Source organism: Toxotes jaculatrix, chromosome 21 (genome assembly GCF_017976425.1).
Source record: "Toxotes jaculatrix isolate fToxJac2 chromosome 21, fToxJac2.pri, whole genome shotgun sequence".
Lineage (NCBI taxonomy): Eukaryota > Metazoa > Chordata > Actinopteri > Toxotidae > Toxotes > Toxotes jaculatrix.
The window spans coordinates 15,392,035-15,415,638 of NC_054414.1; the positions used below are offsets into that span (position 1 = coordinate 15,392,035).

Genomic DNA, 23,604 nt, shown 5'->3' on the forward strand with positions numbered 1-23,604 from the left:
CATGAGTTTTTCTGTACATGACTTTTAGTTATTAGAGAGTTCGGTCTCGGGCGGGTTTACTGTGCGCGCACACAGGAAGAAAAAAACAAACAAACCCTAAAACAAAAAGAGAAAAAATATGGCTGTCCATCTGAAACAGACCCAGTTCGGCTACGTGTGCGTCCAACAGGAAATGCCCGTGAAGAAAGAGGAAGAGGCGTGGCTACTTAGTAAGAGCCTCCCCCTGAGCTGCGAGGGTCCTGTGGGGTGGAGGGCGAGTCTGCCGAGAGCTCAGGTCCCAGTCAGACCCGGCCGGTGAGCCACCGAAGCCAAAGTGACAACACCACTGAAAGCGGCATGCTCGCCAGACTGACTGCGCAGGGGAACCCTCTGAAAACCCAGGGGGAGACAAGAAACAACAGTCCCGGGAAGTAGGGGGGAAGGTTGAGGTTGTAGTTGGGGGTCAGAGTGACTGCATAGACAGAGTAGTAGGTTAAAGGAGGGCGGGGAGGGAGGAGGGCAAGGAGGGGGCTAAGCAGGGTGCTGCAGGCGCTGAGGGAGGCTCTACGTCAGTGCAGATGTGCATGTGTGCGTGCATGTGTTTGCGTGTGCATGTCGTCTGAGGGAGAAGGAGAAAGAACAGGTACGGGGTTGAGTTTGATCCTCCTGAGCCAATCGCAGGTCCATCTAGGCGAGGCCGCCGCCGACCCCGGCGCTGCTGCCCCATGTGAAAGTGGACGCAGTGAGACATTAGTGAAACAGAGCGGGACTCTGGTCAGAGGACAGCTTCACCCCCGTCAGACACAGCCAGAAACTCCCTGCACCGCCCGACAGCTCCTGGAGAAAAGAGAGAATCAGTTTGATGAAATGAGATGTGTTTTGAAAATTGAGATTTAAAGAGTACAGAGCCCAAACGTACTGATGCTAAATAACATGTTGTTATAACCCTATACAGAGCTTGTAGAAATACGTCAGATCGATGTGCATTAGCCTCAGCTCACTTGGTGAGGTGTGATTTTTGCACTTTGAAAGTGAAGAGGTGTAAAAAAAAAAAAAAAAAAAAGGAACTGACACCTCTGTCTATCAGAGCATTTGCTTTCTTTTAAGTTCTACAAAAGAGGGACCTTAAATGACACAGACAAACCAGGCAGGTCGGCAAATTTTAAATAAATTTAACACATCACAGATTCGCACAGGGATGAAAATGACCTTTGGCTGTCCATAGTTGTTACAAATCAGTACACATCCCCAGGATATAGCTACGTGCAAATAGGGGCCTACTTTTGTGCGAGATGAGTCTGCTTTGCCAGAAAATAAAATGCTCACCAGAAAAATGATAAAATATCAGGAAAAGAATTTTACTTTGAAATTCTGACCTGATTTTAAAAAGTGCTCTGAACATACTCATCTGGCACAAAACAGTAACTGAACCAAGGAAACACAGTAAACATACTGTTCCCAGTCTTCAGCACATGACTGGCATTTTCCTTTAAGGATTACAAGTGTAACGTCAGATGAGCTCAGCACAGTGTTTACCTGTGAAGCAGTGGAGGGAGGTGGTGATGAGAAGGTGTTGGTGATGAGGAGAATGGAGGAGATGATAGTGGTGGAATAGCAACAGGGACTCAGAAGAGAGGAAGTAAGCAAGGAGAGGCACTGACATCAGCCTGCTTCACCTTTGAGATAGAAAGAGGAAAGAGAAAGAAGAGAAGCAAAGAGCAGGGGGACAGACAGGAAATCGAAAAGCAGGACAAGAGGAAGAAACAGGACAAACAGCAGGGGAAGAAGAGCACAGGGAAAAGCAATGCGTAAAGTGCCACGGCGGGAAATCAGGCAGATGCAGTTTAATAGCATGGCCACAGGGGGGCAGCAGAGCTGAGGAAGTCACACTCACAAAGCTGCGGGTTGCAGTCAGGCGGCTGCGGCGAGAGGTCACTACTGTGCCGCTCAGGCTGCGTCCAATTCGCCTCAGATTTTCCCCATCATCAGGCTCCACCCCAAAACGCAGATCCCGCAACATCATTGGCTGCAGGGGGAGAAAATGTCTGTCACATGCATGGAAAATGGATCCAAATGATGAGTAGTGAACATGTGAGGGGGACTGTGTTTGAAAGACTACACAGGTGTTACCTTGTTGAGGTAGGTGGGGGTGCTGGTGCAGTCTGCCCCGTACACACTCCTCTCCATGTCTGCGTTGGGGGTCTTTGAGCGAGCCTGCCCTCCCACCCTGGATATGAGCCTCTCTGATGGGCTGCAGCCTGAAAACACACACATGGATGCCGTGTTTCACACAACTTGAACTTATTTTGCCTGTGTCCTTCTTAAATTTACCATTAACTAATTTATGAGATAAAAGATTTTGTTGCACACAATTTGAAAACATAATTTATACGTTCAATATGAATTCTGCTCCAGTCCTTCACTGAAGCAATATATCACACTTATTGAGTAAACTGTTCAAACACAAGATGCCATTTTTTATTGCTGCACCATTTCAGCAAATTAAAAATTCTGTGTCTTGTGCATCAATTTATAAACATCTCCCTGTAATTTATCTGTGGAAAAATTTGGATTTTGGCCCAGATTTAAAGCAAAGTTCTGCGAGTTAGTAAAGTAATGTGACACCACACAATGAACCGATTATCAGAACTGTTGTTATACATTTTTTGACAACTGACTAATTGATTAGTTGACCGATCATTTCAGTTCTCTATAGATTCCTTAGGGATTCATGTTGAAACGGTGCACAAAAATTATTCATGTATGCAGCTGAAATAAATTTCAGCGAATCTAAACATTTCACTAATTTGAAGCTGTTGGTTTTGTGCGTGTGTTTGTGTAGGTGTACCTGTCTTTCCAGCCTGGAGACTGGCCTGGTAAAGGGAGTCAAGCTCAGAAAGCTCAGCCTCTTCGCGGTCATAGCAGGGGTCACTGTGCTGCTCTGGGGCATACTGGGAGCTGTAATGCCCTGGAGAGGACTGGCAACTGTAGCTGTAGTTCTGGCTGGACGTCTGCGGCCTGATGGGAACACAGTAGTCTGGAGGCGTGTTGTAAGGCGTCACCACGGCGTCAGGGCGGTCCAAACTCCAGGAGGACCAATGACGTGTGCTGCTGTCGGACGCAGCTTCGTGCCTCGGCCGTTGGTGAGCAGCACCGGTGGGGGAATGTGGTTGTGGGGGCTGCCAGAGAGGTGTGAGAGGTTTCCTTTGCCCAGAGGCTTCCAGAGGGGAAGACAGGGGAGGAGTAGAGGGTGGAGGGGGAGGGTGTGCGTGTGTGGGTTCAAGGTGTGTGGAGTGTGTGGTGTGTGCGGCGTGTGTATCCCAGAGACGCAGAGGAAGCGAGGGCAGAGAGATGGCTAAGTGCTTCCCCAGAGGTCTGACACTAACCCCCCCAGCCTGCAGCAACTCACAAAGCCTCACCCCCGTCCCCTCCCTCCCATTCTCGCCTTCCTCCCCTCTCCTCCCCACGCATCCACCCTCCTCCTCCTCCCGTCGGCTGGAAGGGGCACAAGGGTGAGTGATGGTGAGGGTGAGCGGGGGTCGAGGGGGAGAGGGCCGATATGGTGCAGGGGGCGGGTCCGGACACAGAGCAGCGTCCTGGTTGGGCGTTGCCTGGTCCTCTTCCTCCTCCTGATTGGGCGTCAGCAGTACTTGGACCGGGCCAGGCTGTTCACTGGAGGACACAGGAGAGGGAGGGTGTCAGTCAGCCAGCAGCATGAAAATAAAGGAAAAAAAGCCCAACTGCTCTGACGTCAGGTGAGTTACTGCATAGAGGGAAGGTCACAACAGCATACCAGGATAAACAAGCAGACACACGCTTACAAACACACACACACTCACTTACATACAGAACAAACAGCTACAAACACACAATGATGCAGCCTTGTGCAAGCATCGCGTTGTGCATAGGATTTCACAGCCATGCTGTTTATGAGTCAGGCACAAGCTCAGCTCCACTGACTGATGGCTCGCAAACTTAACTTTCTGATCCGAGCACATCCAGTTCAAACAACCAGCGATTTGACTTTAATCTGATTTTCAAAACAGCAATCTACCCTCTGCTGCACCGACAACTGGTGCAGTGCAACAACCCTGAAAATAAATGTGGTTCCTACAGTATAGAGTAGTTCAGTCTCACGGAGCCACTATATTACTTTATTGATCTACATACATTGATACGTGGAGGATATGATATATGTTGAACATTAGTGGATCCTCTCTGTAGAGACCCCATACATATTCTGCACTCTATCAGTGTGTGTGTGAGTGTGTGTTGGTATGTATGAACGGCCAGTCTGTAAATTTGTGTCTATTTTGATGTAAGTGTGCGCAGACCAGTACGTGTCTACGTGAGAGCTAGCCCCCATCCCCCACATTAACTCTCCCGTCTCTTTTCAGCCTTAGTAATTACCCAGCAGGCTTTGCAGCAGTGAGCTATAAATCAGAGGATTGTGTTGATCAATAGGGGAAAGCAGGAAGGTAATAAAAGAGGCTGAGCGTCGAGCTTTACCTCCTCTTCCTCCTTCCCTTCAGGGCTGCTGTTAACAGTTTGGATTTACAATTTATTAATTTTTCACAAATTTTGCTGCAGTTTAAACTGAGTTCTAATGAAACAGAGACTAAACCCAACATTAACACGAGTTAAAGTTAGTTAGCACCTCCAGTCGTTGTCTCTATCTATTCAGCTGGCTCCAAGTACAACAGAATTTAAAACCTAAATTCCAAAATTAACCTTTTTAAAAATAGTTTTTATTGTGTGTCTGTTTTTATTATATTCATTTTCTATATCCCTCTGATAAACATTTTGTTTACTATTTCTTTGCTTCTTTGTTTTCTGTGCTTGGACCCTGTTACACCTGCTTGCAAGTCTAGTTGTTGTCATTAACAATACTAAATGTGTTTAGTATCTTATCTCACATTCTGGATGTGCAGCCTCACTCTTTTTAAATATTAATGTTGACATTTTTTTTTACTCAGCACTTTCTCTACAAAAACTCCACTGCTGAAATTCACTTTCCTCTGCTCACCAAAAAAAAAAAAAAAAAAATACACATCAGGAGAGAAACAGGCTTACCATAACACACATACACAGCAGCAAAAAGCACAAAAAACAAAGCAGAACCCAAACCACAGCACTGGATCTGTGTCTGCAATCGCACGGCAGCACACAGGACAGAAACACAGTGACGGACTGCAGCTTTGCCAGTGCACAGAGGGACAGATCAGCAGCACACAAAGAGCAGAGGGAAGCCACGGCAGCACACAGCTACAAAGAGCAGCACAACAACAATGAAGGGAAGCAGTGAAGCACAGAAAAGCAGAGAGCAACTCAGTCTCTCTCTTTTTATTCTCGATGGCAACACAGAGCCCAGCAAAGCAGGTTTTTACTGCACTGCAACAAACACGCAAACACAAAGGGGGATAAGAAGACACTGTGTATAGTTAAGCGTGTGTGCTTAACACACACACACATTCAGACACACATACAGCCGGGTGTGAGAGTGCAGTGCTAGGGGTTACAAGAACAGGGGTTCTGGGATTCTGGACAGCCAGAGCTTCAGACACACACATGAGAGTGTTGAGGTGTTTTTTTAGACAGCCAGCACCCAGAGGACACACACAGAGGGGTCCTGAGGTGGGTTTGACGACAGCCTGAGCTGAGGACACACACAAAGTGAGGGAGGGAGGAAGGGGGTCTGAGGTGATACTGAGACAGGCACCGTTGCGAACACATAAGGGGGGACAGTGTGGTACCTGTGAGGCCCCTGAGGACGGGCGCATCCTGTCTCCCGTTCCATTTCCTGTTCCTGCCTGCGTTTGATTGGGCCCCCAGTGCTCCTCATGCACGCAGCTACAGCCAATCCGCTATGAGCGTTAGCCTCATGCAGGGGTCTGAGCACAGCTGAAGATGTTAACAACAGAGCAGGAGATAAAAAGGAGAAAAGACAGAAAGATATAATGACAGAGTGGCAGAGAAAGAAAGAGTGAGGCAACGGAAAACGAAAGGAAACAACAGTGAAAGAACACGAGAAGGAAAGAGAGTAAAAGATTAAGACAGAGACAAAATATGAAGGTGAAAGAACAGGTGAGACAAAAGGAGACAGAGAAAAGAGAGGCAGAGCAGAAGGAGTGGTTATGAGGGGGCTGGCATGCATTACGCTCCTCTACTGTAAGTCAATGTGTGTGTATTTTATTCATGTTTAGAGTTGCAAAGTGGGAGGATTTATTTCAGGTGTCTGCATCGACGACGTCAGGTTACTGACAATTAGAAAACTTCTTTAGATTGTATGAATCATGCATTCAAAATATTAGAAACTATGTTAGAAATATATGGTTCTTTACATAAAAACTTTCAGAGGGAGGTCAACTACGGCTCCCAGGAGCATTATACTGACAAACATAATCACAGGGCTTACAGTTCAACTGTGTGCGCCGCTAACGGTGAGCTACAGCCTAAAATTAAACTTTGTAGAAACCTGATTCAGTTCATGAATCTTCACTCAGATTAATGCATTAAGGAGTTTTGCCACTAAAGCTTAAACTGGTTTGGTATAATTATTAGCTTCTGTTGACAAATGTTAGAAAATGTAATATTGCTGTATAACAGACTTTACTGAGTCAGTTCTCTGCCTCTGTCAGTCTTCTCTACACTGCACCATTACAGTATGCTTAACCAGCAGTATCTCTCTGTCTCTGAGGAGCCATCACTACAATATCACTGGAAGAAAACTTTGAAATAAGAAGACTTTAAAATGGGGGAAAAATAAACTTCCAGACCCAACATCTCCTCCCACTTAGCAATTCCACCGTAAATGCATCAATGTGTAAATTTGCTCTGTAGTTAGTAAGTCAAAAAGTCAAGATTAGATAAGTGAGGAGCAAAGTTGAGGCTACGTTCATTAAGCTACAGTCACGGGGGGGAAAGATCAAAAGACGTGTTTTCAGAGAAAGCTTTCTTTAGTGCGTAGCCTTGTGAACGCACCCTGGATGGTGTTAGTTTGTTATCAGAACGATGAAGAAAAGGACAACAAAAGAGCAGCCATCAGCCATCTTGGCTTGATTTTGCATACTTTTGATTGATAGAGACAGAACAAAGGAGGGCTGATGGCAGCTCTGTTGTTGTTGTTGTTGTTGTTGGCTGTAACGTCCTCTAAAACACTGAGGCAGATTGTCTGGAGTCCGCCTGAAACCATCGATACGGATGTGGGAACCCAAATTCTGTTATGTAATCGCACTGATAGTGATGCCATCTGTTCGATCGCAAGGCGTCCTTTCACTTCATCAAGGTTGAGTGTGCTCACAGGGGTGTGTGTGTGTGTGTGTGTGTGCGTGTGTGTGTGTGTGTGTGTCAGGTACATGAGGCTGAACACACTGAAGCACACACAGTAGGACAGACAGGACACAACATAATAATCCCTGATATAGATTTAGTTAGTGCTGAGCTGGAGGGGAAAACCTGCACACCTGCAGTTCATACATGACTCTGTCACACATACACCCACACACACACACATTTGCTGAATATAGAAAAACACACACAGAAAATTAAAATTTGTGGATGCATGGACCAGATATGCATTAACATACACACGCATATATACAGAAACATGGCATGGACAAACAGTTTGGGAACACACCACAGCTGTCTTCCAATTTAAGTGTCAAGTCTGTCAGAATAAGTCTCAAGTCTTGTCCAAGTCAAGTCACCAGTTTTCAAGTCATATATTTCAATTATCTGAATATTGGTCATGCAAAATGACATTGCATGTGAATGTTAGTAGCGTAGTTAAGATCCTTTCAATGTTTTTGTATTCCAAGTGTCTGTCTGAGTTTTATTTAATTTTTATTGCTCAACATTTTATTTGGATTTTTGTTAAAATTTGAGACTTTTGACTGTTTTGCCTTAAAGTCTCACATCAATCAAGTACCAGTCAAGTCTGGATTCTCAAGTCCTTATTGTGACCTTAGGGATTTAGTATTGCAAATCCATAAGGTTTGACTCGAGAGACAGATTAAACAAGGCTACAACCCATGCTCGCAGCTCTGTGAGGCTTAGGCAGAGCTGTTCTTTGAGCTTAATGCTAATGTCAGCATGCTAACATGCTGATGCTTTGTATGTATAATGGTGTCTACCTTAGTTTACTAGGTTAGCATGATAACATTTGTAAATGGTGTAGGCCAAAATCTTGAGTTCAAGTCGCTCGTCTATAGATCTGGAACACGCAATCACAGACACACATGTACATACATGACTATTTGTATGTATGTAAATGAATAAATACATACAGTGTACATATGTGTTACAGAGTAACACATCTTCAAACACATACTGTATATAAAGAAAAAGAAAAATAGAAGAGCACACACATACACACTGAATCTTTTGTGAATTAAGAAGCTCACACACACACACACACACACACACACACACACACACACACACACACACACACACACACACACACACACACACACACACACACACTGTAAACTCCCTAGAGTTTGGCCAAGACATCAGAGCTCTGAACTTGGACTGGGATCACTGAGAGAGTTTCCCACCCAGCTGGAACTGTTAGACACAGACACACACGCACACTTATTCTGACATAAAACACTCATGGATGACACGCAAAAACCCAATATGTACAGTATGAGTTAGAGTAACACACAATGAACTAACAGACAAATTAAAAAAATAAAATACTGAGGGAGACAGATGGAGAGACAGACGAACAGATGGGAACGAGGACAAAGAGGAGGTCAGACAGAAGCACGGACATACAAGTCACTGTCACTGATAAACTAGACAACAGGTGATAATGTGACCTTAAAGCTGCACCGGGCAAGGTCTTAACATAAAAATACACTTAATCACGAAATGACGCAAGAGCAAAAAAAAAAAAAAAAAAAAAAAAAGCCTCATATACCCGCTGGTGAAAGTCCATAGACTTGGGAGTGAAAATTGAGACTGAAATCCAAAATTATCTACTATTTGCTATCCAGGGTTTAAAACATATGATGTTACCCTGTGCAGCTTTAAATGCAGATATCTTTTGGCATTCTTCTTAAAGGGTCAGTTCACTCAAATTTACATCAGAAAACATATACTTTCCCTTCTCATCAGTAGTAACCAGCAGTTCAGACTGTGAAGTTTGGAGCTTACTGTGAACAGTTTTCATCTGAACTAATTCTGACCAAAGAAATATCCCCTGTGAACTGCTGTGAGCATCATAAATGAGGTTCCATTAACCTCCATTTTATTGGAGGAGACAGAAGTCTGAAAGACATAAAACTTCAAATTTGGATGAACAAAGCCATAGTTAGGTACCAATAGAGAGGTGATGAGAAAAATATGTTTTCATAATTTGGGTGAACCAACTCTATAACTTTTGTTCTTCCCAAAAACATCTATACTCCCATATATGTCTTTCTCCTCCTCCACCACCCACTCCTACCCTCTGTTTTTCTTTTCAGGCTTCTCTCATCCGTACCCTGGTGTTGGAGCTGGTCCAGGTCCATGAATTTGCTGGGTTTGGGGTTGAATCCCATGGCCGCCTCCCGCTCGGCCTCCCTCCGCTTCTGCTGCTCCTGCTGCCGGGCTCTCCTCGCCACCTCCTCCTGCAGCTCATCCAGCTCACTGCGCCCTGAGCCTGAACACACACACACACACAGACACACACACACAGGAGGCAAAAAATAATGTGTGAATCAATCGAATCAAATGCAAAGTACAGTAGCTACATGAAAATATGTGCACAGATACACACCTGTGTTGGTGCTGCTACCCCAGCTGGGTGAGGGCAGCTCCTGCAGGATGGCACCGCTGCTCTTTGACTTGGGCACCGAACGCCATGAAGGCCCTGACATCAGCACCCGTTTCTGTTGACCCACCTCCCTATTGAAAGAAAGAAAAAGAAAACAGAGAGGGAAAGAAACAGAAGGGGGAAAATGTTGAGAATGCAGACAATACAAACAGACGAATGTGTTCATTGACTGATTTCTTGTTATGATCCACTGTGTGTTGGACCATTTGTTGTTGTTAATGTCACGTTTTTATTTGATGCTGATAAAGTGAAACTGGAAGGAAAAGCAAGACTGACAAAGAAACCACACGAGGGAAAGATGATGAACGACAGAGAAAGAAAGGAAAAGACAGTAATTGTTATTTGTGAGCTTCCTACCTGTCGGGACTGCTGCTGTTCCTCTCACTGCTCTCGTAGCCACTCTCCATCCTCTGAATCAGACGTGGCTGGTGCTCCACCCCTCTCAGAGGTGGAGGGGCAGGGGGACCCATCGTCCGCCCGCTGCCCAGAGACCTGGGCTGCCCGACCAGCCCAAACCCTGCCTCCAACTCCCCGATCTCCCTCCCTTCCACCTCTTGAAGGCCTGGCTGTGTGGGTAGAGCGGGTCCCGCCAAAGGGAGGGAGTCCTGGGGCTCCGGAGGGAGAGAGGGACCAGGCAGGGTGGAGCCTCGCTGGCGAGTGAAGATGCTGTCGATGTTCAGGGCCTCTCTCCTGGGCCTCCAGGTTGGCCTGTAGCGGCCTCCAGAGGAACTAGAAAGCAAAGGAAGACGATGTTCCACAGGACGTTAGGTGACTCAAGTTTTGTTTTATTTTATCTTTATTTAATTTATAAATAGAAGCCTGACTAATACTCCTATGCAAACACTGGAGGTGGTAAATAAGTAAAATGTGAATTCACTCAAGTAATGAACTTTTCTTCAGTATATGCATTTTATGCTGCTTTAATCTTCTTGTAAAATTGTCGTTAAATTATCTGTTATTTATCAAAAAGCAACAATTTAAAAACAAAAGTCTACAAAAAGCAGAGATTTGTGTTTTTTCTTCTTTCCTCCCTCATTAATCATCTCACGGCCCCTCAGACTTACCTTGTGACCCTTTAGAGGGCGCCTGACCTCTAGTGTACACCAACAGTGATGATGCATCAGTATGAATAGTGTAGTAATGTACATGTTTACGTGGTTTACCTGGACTTGCTCTCACTGCTGGTGCTTTCATCCTCCCAGTGGGGGCCCCCAGCCCCACCCTCGCAGCCCCCTACTCCTGACGAAGAGGAGGAGGACAGGGGACGAGAGGAGGAGGAGGAGGAGGTGAGAGGCCGGCGGGAGGAGAGGAGAAAGACGGCTGTCTCCTTGTACTCCTGCAGGGGAGGAGAGGGAGGGCGGGGAGGACCCTCCACCGCTGACTCTGAACATGGGAGAAGAGGAAGATAAAAAAAGAAAAGGTAAATCCAATAACATTTTCATTTATCCCACAGGGGGCAATTATGTAGGCAGCAGTGCAAGTAAATATGAGAATAACCACTAACGAGGCGCATAACCTGAAGTGTCTGCAATGATCAAGCACAGGGAAAAAGAACTCCCTTCACTGCTGCTGAAATTTGAAAACTGACCTTTGTTTGCTTGTCTACTCGTACCTACAACAAGTACTGCAGTTTAGCTCTTTCTTTTACTCTCGGAAAACACTGTGGTCACTTGTGTATTTGCGGTTGTGTAGCTGCAGTTGTTTGGAGCCGTACTTTGTGAGTATTGATAACTTTGCTCCTGGACTTCAGCATTACCTCTGGCGTCAGCACTGTGCGGTGGTGTGCCGATGTCGTAATTACAGACCACCGTGGTCTGGGATTCACTGGAGAGGTGGCTGCCCGTGGACTGGTGAAGGGATCGGCTTCGGGAGGCGCGGTGACTCGAGCTGTCCGTTGAAGAGTCCGTACGAGTGTCGCTGGATATGGACGGTTCACGACCTGAGAGCGAACAAGAGAAAAAGACATGACCTTTTAGTTAATCCTGCATCCCCATATGTTTATAAGCAAAGGCAGGAAAATAAGTTCAGTCTCTGCAGCATATAGAAGCAGAGGCAGGATTATAGGGTTGAAGGTCAGAGTATTGAAGCTGTAACCTTGCACAACCCCAGATGATAAACAAAAAGTAATCTGATCTGATCTGTAGCAGAGTGTGTCATCTTTGCTGTACCGGAGTCTTCGCTGTCGTAACCAGCCTTGCTGCTGCAGTGCTGGAGCTCCAGCTGCGGGTTGGAGCTAGTACAGGGGTTGGGGCTCTCCTGCAGTATCACCGGTGTCCCACGGGGGTCAGCGTAGAGCAGCAGCAGGGGCTGATAGTGGCCTTTGATACAGCGAGACACCACGTCCTTCCACTTAGGGCCGATCTGGACATGCAGCAAGGGAACACACACACACAAGCAAAGACACACATGTTTTTCTAGTTTTATAGGACATAACAAATGATCAAATATTAAGTAATACAACACAAACCCAGTTTTAGCACTGAAACCTGTACTACAATTTAAACAAAGATAGGGATTAAACCTTCAACACAGAACTGACCATGCAGCACTTAAACTCACATACAGCATAGTTCCAGCTGTGCCTGCTCTCACAGGCACAACTGGAGATGCAGCAGATACTGTGCGGTGCGCCCTCCCTGTGTTGCAGCATGCAGACTCCAAACTGTGTCTCACCTCTTTGACGTGGGCGTCGTCGAAGTACATCCACTTGCGTATCTTGGTCTGGAAGAAGAAGGTGGAGTAGTGCTTGCCGTAGTAGCACACCATGCCCACCAAGTAGAGCTCCGCCTGGCGAGCCCTCTCCTCTGTCACACGGTAGAACAACTACAGAGAGAGAGAGGGAGAGAGAGAGAGGAGGGCGGAGGGAGGGGAGGAGGAAGAGACAGGGAGGGAGAGATGCAGGGAAGAGAAGGAGAGGTGTGCAGTAAGGAGGGGGTGGGGGGGTAGAGACAGAGGAGTTAATGTGAATACAAGCACATTTTTGCTCACCTAGTATATCTGCTGTATGCAGTAATCCCTCACGCGCTGCCTTTTCTCAAACTCTTCACTTTCCTCTCCTTGTGTGCTGCACACACTGAACAGTGCTGCATATGTGCTGCAGCTTTTCATGCAGATATAATGCACAGACCTCACACCGATGCCTCAGTAAGGTCAGCCGCTGCAGACAACGCTGCTGCTTTTTGAACGTTTTACTCACATAACCTCTGTAACTTGAGCAAAGAAGCTGTCAGTTTAAGTATGTCCACGTAACCTTCCATATCATCATTTCACTCTCTGTATTTTGATGAAACCTGTTACTTTAATTATTGATTACCTAGTTTTAGTCAGTCAGTTAGTTTCCACAGCCCAAGTAAACATTTTCAAATTGCTACTTTTCCCCAACCAACACCCCAACAACGGCCGTAAGAAAGATGCAAACACAAAGATAATCAATTAACAATAATGAAATAAACACAAAAAAACAGCAGATTGTCACATTTAAGCAGCTGGAACCATCGAGTGTTCAGCATTTCTGCTTAATAAATAACTTATAGCAAAGATTAATCAATTGAAATTATTATTTACTGTAACAAAATAATTGTTTCAGCACTACAATGATCTAATCTAAGCAGAGAAAGGACATAAACGCAGGGAAGCAGAGAAGGTAGAAAACAGATGCAGAAGACAGACAAAAGCCAAAAGAGACAAAAGGACATACTGGATACAGATGGATCCTTTTTTTCTGATCAAACAACTACACAAAAGCAGAAAATTCAATAGATCATGCCTCCGATTCTTATCTAACAACTAGTTTCCTCTCACAACAGAGGGATAAAAACACGAGAGCAACAGCAGCAGGCGGAGACACAAGATAGAAGATAGAGGAAAGAACTTGACTCACTATAACACATATTAATATTCACTGATCCATTATTCATAGATATTTGTTCACTTCAGAATGCAGCTGGAGATGTTACAGTGGCATTAAAATGCATCAGCTTTACTGAGTCATGACACGGAGTATCAGGGGTCGAACAAGCGTGTGTGTGTGTGAGGTGTGAAAGCTACGGCAGGAGACACGATATGAGAGAAATGGAAGTGAGGTTGATCGTCTGTGTTATAATTTGTTGTTTTTCAGAGCGTGTTGGAACAAGATTGGCTGAATTTACTGGGCGCCGCAGCATGCACACATTTGTATTCTGTGTTTGTATTTGTCATTAAGCAGAGGTTATGTTTGTGCACATACATTTGTATTTTTAAAGTGCGTGTGCATCCTTGCATTTGTGCATGTTTGAACACGCCTTTGGGTATTTATATTACTGTATTGTTTGTTAGCTAGCGTTTAGCGAGAGCTAAAGGAAATCTGAGGTCCTGTAGGTGGGAAGTTCAGATCTGGGACAAAAGACTCAAAGGGATTTCATTTATTTGCAAATCTAAGAATTTACTGCATTAACCATTTTAATGCTCTGGACACAAAACACTTTCATAACTATGCTTGAACATGTATTGTATTATTATATAATTTGTGGAAATTCATCTTACTGTTATGAGCACCTCCGGCTCGTTGGTACGCACTGTGCTCACACAAAGGTCTTTTCACCAACAAATTTAGAACATTGTCTCTGTGTACTTATGTCAGTGGGCATGTGCATATCTGCTTGGCTGCTCACATAGGCATACATAACATATGATAATGTGATAATGAGTGTATAATGTGTGTATAATGTGTGTATAATGTGTGTGTGATCTCCTTACATCTCCCAGACGAAGGCAGGTCCCCAGGCTGTGTATGACGTCCTCCGCCAGGTCAGAGTGGTCTGAATCCCACACCAGCCCGATGGACACAATCTCCGGTGAGTTCATCAGCACCCGGCGGATACGCAACACCTCCCCACAGTTACTCTGTAAAGGAGGGAGGGAGAGGAGAGGGGGTTTATAAAAAAAAAAAAAAGGAGAATGTGTGATCAAACAGGTTTATTCATCCTGTGTTGTGAGGCACAGAGTGTGACAGTGGTGCAAACCATGCCTTTATTTGGCAGTAATGAACACATGCATGCATGCAGATACACACATGGATGAAGTGAACAGTAGGAGAATGAGGGGCAGAGATAAAAGGCAGGAGAAAAGAGATGATGAAAGGACCGTAAGAGAGAATGACAGAGGAAGAAGCACTGTGCTGAGTTGTATTTGTCCCTTGGGCCTTCTGTTGAGTTCAGAACCATGTGTTCTGAATCCTTCCTTTGAGTCATGACCCACTGCAGAGCTGGTGCACACACACACACACATACACACACAAAAGCCTACACACATGCACACACACGAGCATGAACACAGTGCTGGCGGAGCGGGCTCGGAAACAGCCTGAGAACACCCTGGCAACCAGACACTTTGCCAAACACAACACTCACACACACACGCGCGCACACATGCACAAACACACACAGAACTCTCCCTTTGTGGGCGGCGGGCTGTCTTGCGCTGGCACCAGAGATGGCAGGAAGGTATTTTGCCAGGGTCTGCTTCTCAATTCTCAGAAAGGGACACAAACACAAGCCAGGGAGCAGCAGCCAAACAGCACAGCACTGAGACACAGGCTATCTGTTAGTTTAGGACACGTTGACGGGACACACAGTCTCAGTCAGCTCTCTGTGCTGTCTCACTGCTGAGAACAGCCGCTGACAACATCATTCATCAAATGATCGTACAAACAGATTCGCTCTGCTTCATAATACAGCATTGATCAGTGCAGTCTCATCTCTGAATTTTATATGCAAAGATTTCTTTTCTTTTTTGCTGTGGCTATGCAGACCTTTCCCAGAGAGCGTGGGTTATATAATAGTGCTGCCGGTCAAAGGATACTGTAGGTTCGCAGAATGCTGATAGTGACATTCGTCCGAGCAAAATAACACAACTTTAGGAAAATGTTTGCGCCCGTGCTTCCTCACATCTCATCCACAAGAGACGATTCCACTTTTATAAGTACAATGACAACTGAGGAGGCAGACTGCTGATAGGAGTGACGAACAGTAACATGACCGTACGTCTAAAGAGGTGGGATGATTCCAATTTACAATTTACAATTTGGGTCTTATTTTTGTAGTTTTGGCCATCATGTCTGAGTGATAACTTTATTGTTCTCCTTTGCTCTTTTCTTCCAAATAATTCTGCTACATTTGCTAATTGCTAATTTACTAATTTGTTTACAACCCATCTGATCATCTGACTACTCGTGGTTCGTACCACGTCAGACCTTTTTTCTTTTAGCTATTTCTCTGTGTCCCCAGATCTCAGCAACCAATAGTAATCATAGCTGAATCTATGGAAAAAAAAAACACCCAGAAGCTTGTTTCACAAAACCAACGGGCATTGTTATCATGCAGAATGCAAATGATCGCACTGTCTCCTTTCACAAAAAACAGTTGCTTGCAAACTGCTGATACAGGGCTCTACAGGACTCTTTCATGCTCTTGCCTGGGAAATGTGTCAAATTGAGCTGAAGGGCATTTTCTCTCAGTTTGCATGTCTCAGATTTAGTGAAACAGGCCCCAGGTTATAAAAAAAGTGAAATTAATCTTTAAGTAATTTGTACTTGCTACTTTATACTTCCATACTTCTACTTTCATTTGTCTGAGAGGGAAATATGCTTCTTTCTTACCCCTCTACATTTATTTGAGAACTACAGTAACAAGTTGCATAGAAAACAAAGGGTCAGTTTATGACATATGATGCATGGATGCAGATTAATCAGCTAATAATCAGCTCAGATTGAAACGACCACAGTGTTAAAAGACTGCACTTCAAAATACAGTAATTATGGTAATGGTAATTATTGTCAATCCCAGAAATCTCTAATGTAAAATAAAGAGAACTGATCTAATTTTGGTTACAAGATTGTGTGTTCTTTTACACTTGCTTCTTTTAAAGTGGTTAAAGTTCAGAAAACTTTACTCACCACAGCATCATCTATATATTCAACTAGTTAAATTCACGTTAGCTCTTATCTGACCAAATTGCAAATACCTAAAAATCGTGTACCCGGTACTTCACAGTTTCCTCTGACAACTGTTTGGCACCAAACAAACATCCTCACACTCTCCTATCTTCAGTCTGGCACCTACAGTATCTTCCAGCAGCCTCACTCCAATCCAAATACCATCACTTTGTTTGAGCAAAGCCCAGGGCGGTAATAACAAAAGATCAGCGCTGCAAGTGATGGAAGATAAACAGAGGCAGGTTATGTGACTCCCGCAGGACTGCGCACACAACGTCAGCGTTTGGACTGTGAATAAGCTAATGGTGTTCATTAGTGTGGTTGCAGTGGTGGCGGTGGTGCTGTGTGAAGAGAAGGGTAGCTGTTTGACTGTGCCCAGAGAGGAGGCTCTTTGTGTGGACACTTTGGCAGAGAGGGGTGGGTGAGAGGGGCCAAGCTGGATCTATTCAGCAGCAGCACTTTCCCATGTGGCAACGACAACACACAAACATCCAGAACAAAGGAATCACACACGTTCCTCTCTCTATTCACTTTGCTCTCTACACCTCGTCATCTCTCTCTTATAGCTCCTTCTTTCTTTAATCATCAGCTTATTTGTTTTTTCACCAATTTACACCAAAAATACTCATATTTTCTAAGAAAAAACATGTTGCTTTGAAGCAATTTTCCCCACACGCCGTGGCATTCTTTGGTTTCCTGCTGTAAGAAGATGATGATCAGCATGGTTTACTGTACAGGAGGTCGATGAGGACAACTCCGGTAACAGAAAGTGAAGAGAAAAATGGGAGGAAAATGCAAATAAGCTGATGATTATGTAACAAAAACCCACTGAGTACGAAGGGGGAAAAAAAACAAAGCATACAAGACATGATGAAACTACCAAATTGGTTATGCTGCAAATTGTATTTTTAAAATCTGATTTTCAACATGTTTTTTGCATAATTTATGTTTTTAGATCTGTCTTTTTTCTTTTCTGAAAAACAAATCTCATATTGGATTACACAAAAAAAAAGGGTGACAAAAAGAAGCATTATAATCTAAATTAATGTTTTGTACATTCTCGTGTGTGTGTGTGAGAGCACACTTTTCCTGCACTGAAGTTAACAGTGTCAAGCTGCCGAATGTGCTGTGTGTGTGTTGAAATGCGTGCCCATGTGTTGAGTGACTGTGCGATTGTTTTGTGTGTGTGCTGTGTTTACTCTCACAGGGCAGTTGCGCAGGTCTCCCATGTTGCTCGCGTTGCGGAGCAGTTCTCCAAACATGTCCGGCGTGGGTTTCTCTCTGCACTCCAGCATCCTCACTGCCTGGTTACTGCAGCATTAGACACACACACAACAACAACAATAATAACTAAATCACACACTCTTTGAAAGATTTCTACTCAGAACAGCTTGTAAAAAGCTCAGAAAAGAAAATGAAGGGAAAGAAAAGAAAGAACAAATCTAGATCCTACAGTCATTCTGAGAAAATTTCTAGACCCTTTCTGATCATGATCTTTGACCTTCATGAAATGGGGCTGAGCTAAAAGACAACTTCCTACAATACCAATAACAGTATAGACATTATAACTGTTACAGTTATTGAAGTTCATCCACAACTGGAATCATTTGATCAAAAAAGCTTTATCTGTGGAACCTTTACTTTAATACTGAGCTGCATTTATCCCTTTTAAATACAAGTGTCCTCTGAAGGACAAACTCAAATGTACGTTATCATTATCTGTGAATACCAAATGAACTTGTGAGAGCTTGTCTGCAGTTCGGTACCATGTATGAGATTTTGTGTGCAATGAATCAGCATTGTTTTTCCTAGTGAAGTATTCCTTTAAGAATAACGATTTTAAAAAACCATCCAAATCTCTCCTCCCCCTCCCCCTGTCCTCTCCTCCTCTCCTCTCCTCTCACCCTTTCCATTAGCCTGAAATGAACTCAACCTCCTCACTCCCCTCTCTCACTCGATTTCAACCCCTCGCTCGCCCTCTCCCCTTCAGATGCACAGGCAGATCCAGGGCTAAGAAAGCAGAGCAGCATCGACAAACACAGCCGGGAACAGATTTGTACCTCTGTCTGCTTACGTCTGAATTCTGCTTGAACCAGACATTTGTTTTTGTCTTTTTGTTGGCCTCTGATTATCTTACTCATGTTGACTTTTGAATATTTGCCTATCGCGGCTTTAAACAACAGGCTCCACAAAGGGTAAAAATAGCTTGGCAGTGCTAACAGGCACAAACACAAAGCAGTGGCACCGCTGTGCCCCACAACCACCTTGACACAGTGTGTTTATTTGTACTTTTGCCCCCCATTCATGCCTCTATTTCCTCGACTGTGTTCCATTTCCAAAAGGGATACGGAGGGATATAACCTCTTATTTCCCTCTCGATCGCAGTCTTTCCGACCCACTGTTCCACTTATAGATTTATGTCGCCCCCTGGGTCTACTGAATCAAACAGCTGATTGATTACTTCCCCTGTTCCTTATTTCATTGACTCAGAGCATGTGCGATTTTTATGTAACAGTTCTGAGGATGCGCACATGCTTCCCCTGTGTGTGGATTTACCTGTGTGCGCGTGTGTGTGTGTGCGGGCTACCTGAACATGGGAGAGACATTATGCACAAGCTCACCTGCTCTTGCATATGCATGAACATACACGTGTGTGTGCATGTGTGTAATTGTGTTCACAGTTCGGTGTTCAGTAGGGACCCATGCAGGAGAGAAGAGAACACGCTGTACCTTCCTTTACTGCCACCCAGCCTCAGCTTGCTGCCAGATTTACTGCAGTGTGTGTGCAATGAGTGTGTGTGTGTGTGTGTGTAGGTGTGTGTCTGGTCTTACCAGAGGGATGTAGTGGAGATGTAATGAACCATCTGAATGAAGGGCAGGGGGTCTGATGTGGCTCCACAGCTGTTACACACACACTGCAAACACAAATACATCCTCGGATTCATCACAGGGCACGACACAAAAAATGTTTGTGTGGAAGATTTATTTTTTAATTAAAGCTCCCAAAAGTGGACCACGTAACAGCTTTTTAAAGCGACAGAGGGGCTGAACAATCTCCTACCTGTTCGAACAGAGTCATGGCAAACTTCTGGTGTGGTATGCAGTGTTTGGCTGTGCAGATGTCCTCTCTGCTCTCCGCACTGATGTGGAAGTGGATACGCATCAGGAGATTCTCCTGAGAAACACATCAGGCAAAATGGACGCCAATTAATGCGTTTGTATGTGTGTGACAATGAGCTTGTGTCTGTGTGCTAAGTTGGCATATGCGCTTGTTTATGTTGTATACATATGTTCAGTGTGTGTGTGTATGTTTGATGGTTCCTCTCTGTTGGTGCTCTTGTTAATCTGACCGTGGGAGCAGCATCTATATTTCATAAGAAGCCGACGGATTCCCTGACTGAACACATTTACTACCAATCGATCAGACAGCGCCTCTCAGGCACACACATAAAACACACACACACACACACACACACACACACACACTGTGGAGGTCTTTAAGGCAGAAAGAAAAAGGCAGAGAAATAGACTGAAAGTGGAAAGGAGAAAGCAACAGGAAAGCTTGAGGAAAGGAAGTGTTGTGAGAAAAGAGGACGAGGAAGCGTGAAGAAATTTCAAAAATAAAACCTGTGACTAATGACATTTTCTCTTCGTCATTTTCCCCTTCAGAAAATGATGAGGTTTATTCCAAAATGAGGCAGCCACCATTTGAAAAATACACCAACCTCAGTGGTGAATACAACTATCGTCAAGACCTTCGCATCTGAAGGAATAGATTGCAAATACTGATAAAAGAGCATAAAGTTAGTATAAGGACTATATATACAGTACAGCAGGGCTCAGCCATGTTTTGATCAAATCATTAATATGAGATATGATTCCTTCAGTGTCTGCCTCAGTGTATTAGCCACTATTAGTCTTAGTAGTTCAACATTATATTCTGTTAATTAAACGTTAGGAGGGTTGTTATCAGTTGATCAATTTTAAATTAATTTCTTTTAGCCAGTTGTTTTTTTTTTGTGTGTGTTTGGATATGTCTGGGTTGTTTGCAGCGCTGGTTATAGTCACATGTGGTTAAAATATGGCCGGCACTTTCTATCAGTTTAAGGATGCAGGAAAACAGAACACACACCAACTGCAGCCTCACAGAGACAAAACGCTGAATATTACACAAAAAACATATTTCTTTTAGGCTTCTCCTGAAGATTTCTGACTGTGGTAAAGATATGGCAGTTCCTCAGGTCAGGCTTTAGGCAACCCCTCACCTCTCATGTGTGTGTGCGTGTGTGTGTGTGGGCGTGTGGTGTCGCAGACTCACAAAGCACTCGGCAGCGTCGTCCATGATGCCCAGCTGAAAGCGTTGCTCGTCTTGGAAAGTCTTGGCCAGAGCGCTCCGCAGTGCATCTGATGGCAGCACACGCTCACTGCTGAACTGGAACTGAGCAAAGATACTCTGCAAACACACACACACACACATCCGTATAGAAATCCATTAATTCTTTATTTCACTGCTATGGATATACACTTTGTCATAAATGGTTTTCACGAAAGTCCCCAGCATTCTTGTGCGTGTGTCCACGCACACATGTATATATTAATGTGTTTGTGTATTTTTTTTTTCTTTCTAACCCTCCAAACACATTTATACTATAAATCTGCACCATGTTCTGTCAACTGACCCATAAAACAGAACCAGTGGAACTAGTTGTCAACTTGTCAGGACCAAAGTGCCGCACAACAAAACCCAGACTGGACTAAAACAGACGCCTCGCAGCACAGCTGGCCTCAATATCAGCCCATATCAATAATAAATGCCATTTGTAGTGCACTTTTCGCCGACAAAAACTGCTCTCAGAGTGCTTTGTAGCAGTAAAATAGAAACCAAGTCAAACTGTTGCGGGGGGCTCAGTTAGAAAGCTAGGCCACTTAAGTGTGTTTTGAGGGCAGCACTCAGAGACCAAAGAGCAGAATCAGTCAGTTTGGAGAGGAACGAGCTGTTCACGCTGTTTACGTCCGTACAGGTCCAGACAACCACCAGACCAGTATTATGACCCCATATTCAATCATTCAGTGTTCTCTGTTTCGTCCTGAGGCTGCTGTAACATCATCACAGTCCTAAACTGTGATCAATCCATTCAATCCATTGTATAATCAGAACCCAATTTAGTAGACAGGTGACCATATCTACTCCGAGGAATATGATTGATTCAAATGGTTTTATTTGAATGCAAAGCTCAGATGTCCTTGCCATTACTTTTATGTGGATGCAGATGCAGAATAACATTTCTAAACATTTTGTTATTAAAATGACACATTCAAAGTACAGTGCAGCCTTGGCGTAGGCAGATGCTTTCTGAGTTCTTTCTAGTTGGCAGCAGTTGCAGAAATAGTAGCAGAAATGATAGTTTTGGTAGCAGTAGTATCAGACAACAAAGTCAGTTATTCTGTACCTTAAATGCAGTGATTTAAGTCTGAACATGAGAAACTGAAACTAGCATTCAGTTCAAGCAGAGGCAGTGAGACGAACTTTTGACTGAGGCTGAACTGGAGAGAGTTGGAGACGTCTAAAGTGGGAGAGATAAAAGCATGGATGCCTTTCTCCCGATTGCCAAAGGATAAAAATGACCTAATTTTTTGTTGGTAAAAATTCTCAGCTAGAAATAGCAAAACCCAGCAACTATTTCTGACCAACACTAAAGCAGCCTGAAACAGAAATAGACACAAGTCAGTCTGACATGCCAGAGCAGCGGCCGGCGCTGTGGACTCAGAGTGCTCCTGCTTTTCTGTCCCAGCAGTAATTCAATCACTGATTAGATGGCTGGACTGAAAACCAGCAGGTGCTCTGTGTCCTGAGGACTCACAAACACTGTATTAAATGACAGGAAGATATTCTAACACAGTCACCTCAGCAGCACAGATCAATCATCTGGTTGCATCCACACTGGTTCCATTTTAGCTGTTCATACAGGTGTAAAATCAAACACACAGCCTCAGCAGACATGAACATCTTAATCGAGAAAAAAATGGCAGATTATTAGTTTTAGTCAGAGAAAAAAAAGGAAAAATACTGATGGTGAAAAACTTATTAGATTAGAAAACAGTTGTTGAAACTATTCCTTAAAATACAAAAAACCTGCTGCAGGTCAGATGCTGCACTGTGACTGAGCTGAAGTGGTGAGTGAGTCAGACAGCAGCACTGATGGAAAATCACAGCTCAGTCACTTCTGGTGAAAGCTGGACTTCGTTACAGTCGTTACCGTAAGACATCGACACTGTGTTAAGAGAAGTCAGAGCTTTGGAAAGAGGCTGCTGTAAAATACCAAACCCCGTCTCTTAAATATCACAGTTATACTTAAACTAATTTGCTGGTCATTGTCAATGTAAAATGTTCATACTGAACACGTGCAAAACAGTCACTGTCAAGATATTTCAGTTATTTTCCTGCAGTTCTATTCAGTCCTGAAACAAAAGTTTGTCTGTTATGTTTTTCAACTTGGTTAAGGTCAGTGATAGATCGGGGTCACGCTTAAATACTGAAAATGTCAACCCTAATTAGGGCTGCAATTAACTACTGTATTGATTATTGATTCATCTACCAATTGCTTTTTAGATTAATTGCCTAATCTTTTACTCTATGAAATGTCAAGAAATAGCAGCAGAAACAGTCCAAAGTAACACAATCCAATGTTTTGTTTAGCCAACTGTCTGAAACCCAAAGAAAAGCAGCAAAGTCGCTCATGAGAAGTTGGAAACGAAGAATGTTTGCTGTTTTTTCTTGTTTGTTTTTTTTTCTAATCCATTGTCAAATAGTTGTTATTTTTTTGGAGAGTGG

At 44.0% G+C, this 23,604-nt stretch overlaps 1 protein-coding gene across 1 annotated transcript in view; it reads right to left on the reverse strand.

Annotated features, from left to right (window-relative positions):
• Positions 1-3,554: 3,554 nt before the first annotated feature.
• LOC121201563 (inactive ubiquitin carboxyl-terminal hydrolase 54-like) overlaps positions 3,555-23,604 on the reverse strand; it is a 29,731-nt gene continuing 9,681 nt past the window's right edge. Inside the window, exons 3-16 of the mRNA XM_041067449.1 lie at positions 21,091-21,225; positions 19,834-19,947; positions 19,605-19,687; positions 19,394-19,396; positions 17,978-18,083; positions 14,537-14,683; positions 12,476-12,625; positions 11,971-12,163; positions 11,535-11,741; positions 10,966-11,185; positions 10,160-10,531; positions 9,746-9,873; positions 9,470-9,628; positions 3,555-3,651 (exon numbers count right to left, since the gene is read on the reverse strand). Of these exons, the coding sequence (XP_040923383.1) occupies positions 3,620-3,651; positions 9,470-9,628; positions 9,746-9,873; positions 10,160-10,531; positions 10,966-11,185; positions 11,535-11,741; positions 11,971-12,163; positions 12,476-12,625; positions 14,537-14,683; positions 17,978-18,083; positions 19,394-19,396; positions 19,605-19,687; positions 19,834-19,947; positions 21,091-21,225 (2,049 nt within the window). The 3' untranslated portion in view covers positions 3,555-3,619. The remainder of the gene's footprint in view (positions 3,652-9,469; positions 9,629-9,745; positions 9,874-10,159; positions 10,532-10,965; positions 11,186-11,534; positions 11,742-11,970; positions 12,164-12,475; positions 12,626-14,536; positions 14,684-17,977; positions 18,084-19,393; positions 19,397-19,604; positions 19,688-19,833; positions 19,948-21,090; positions 21,226-23,604) is intronic.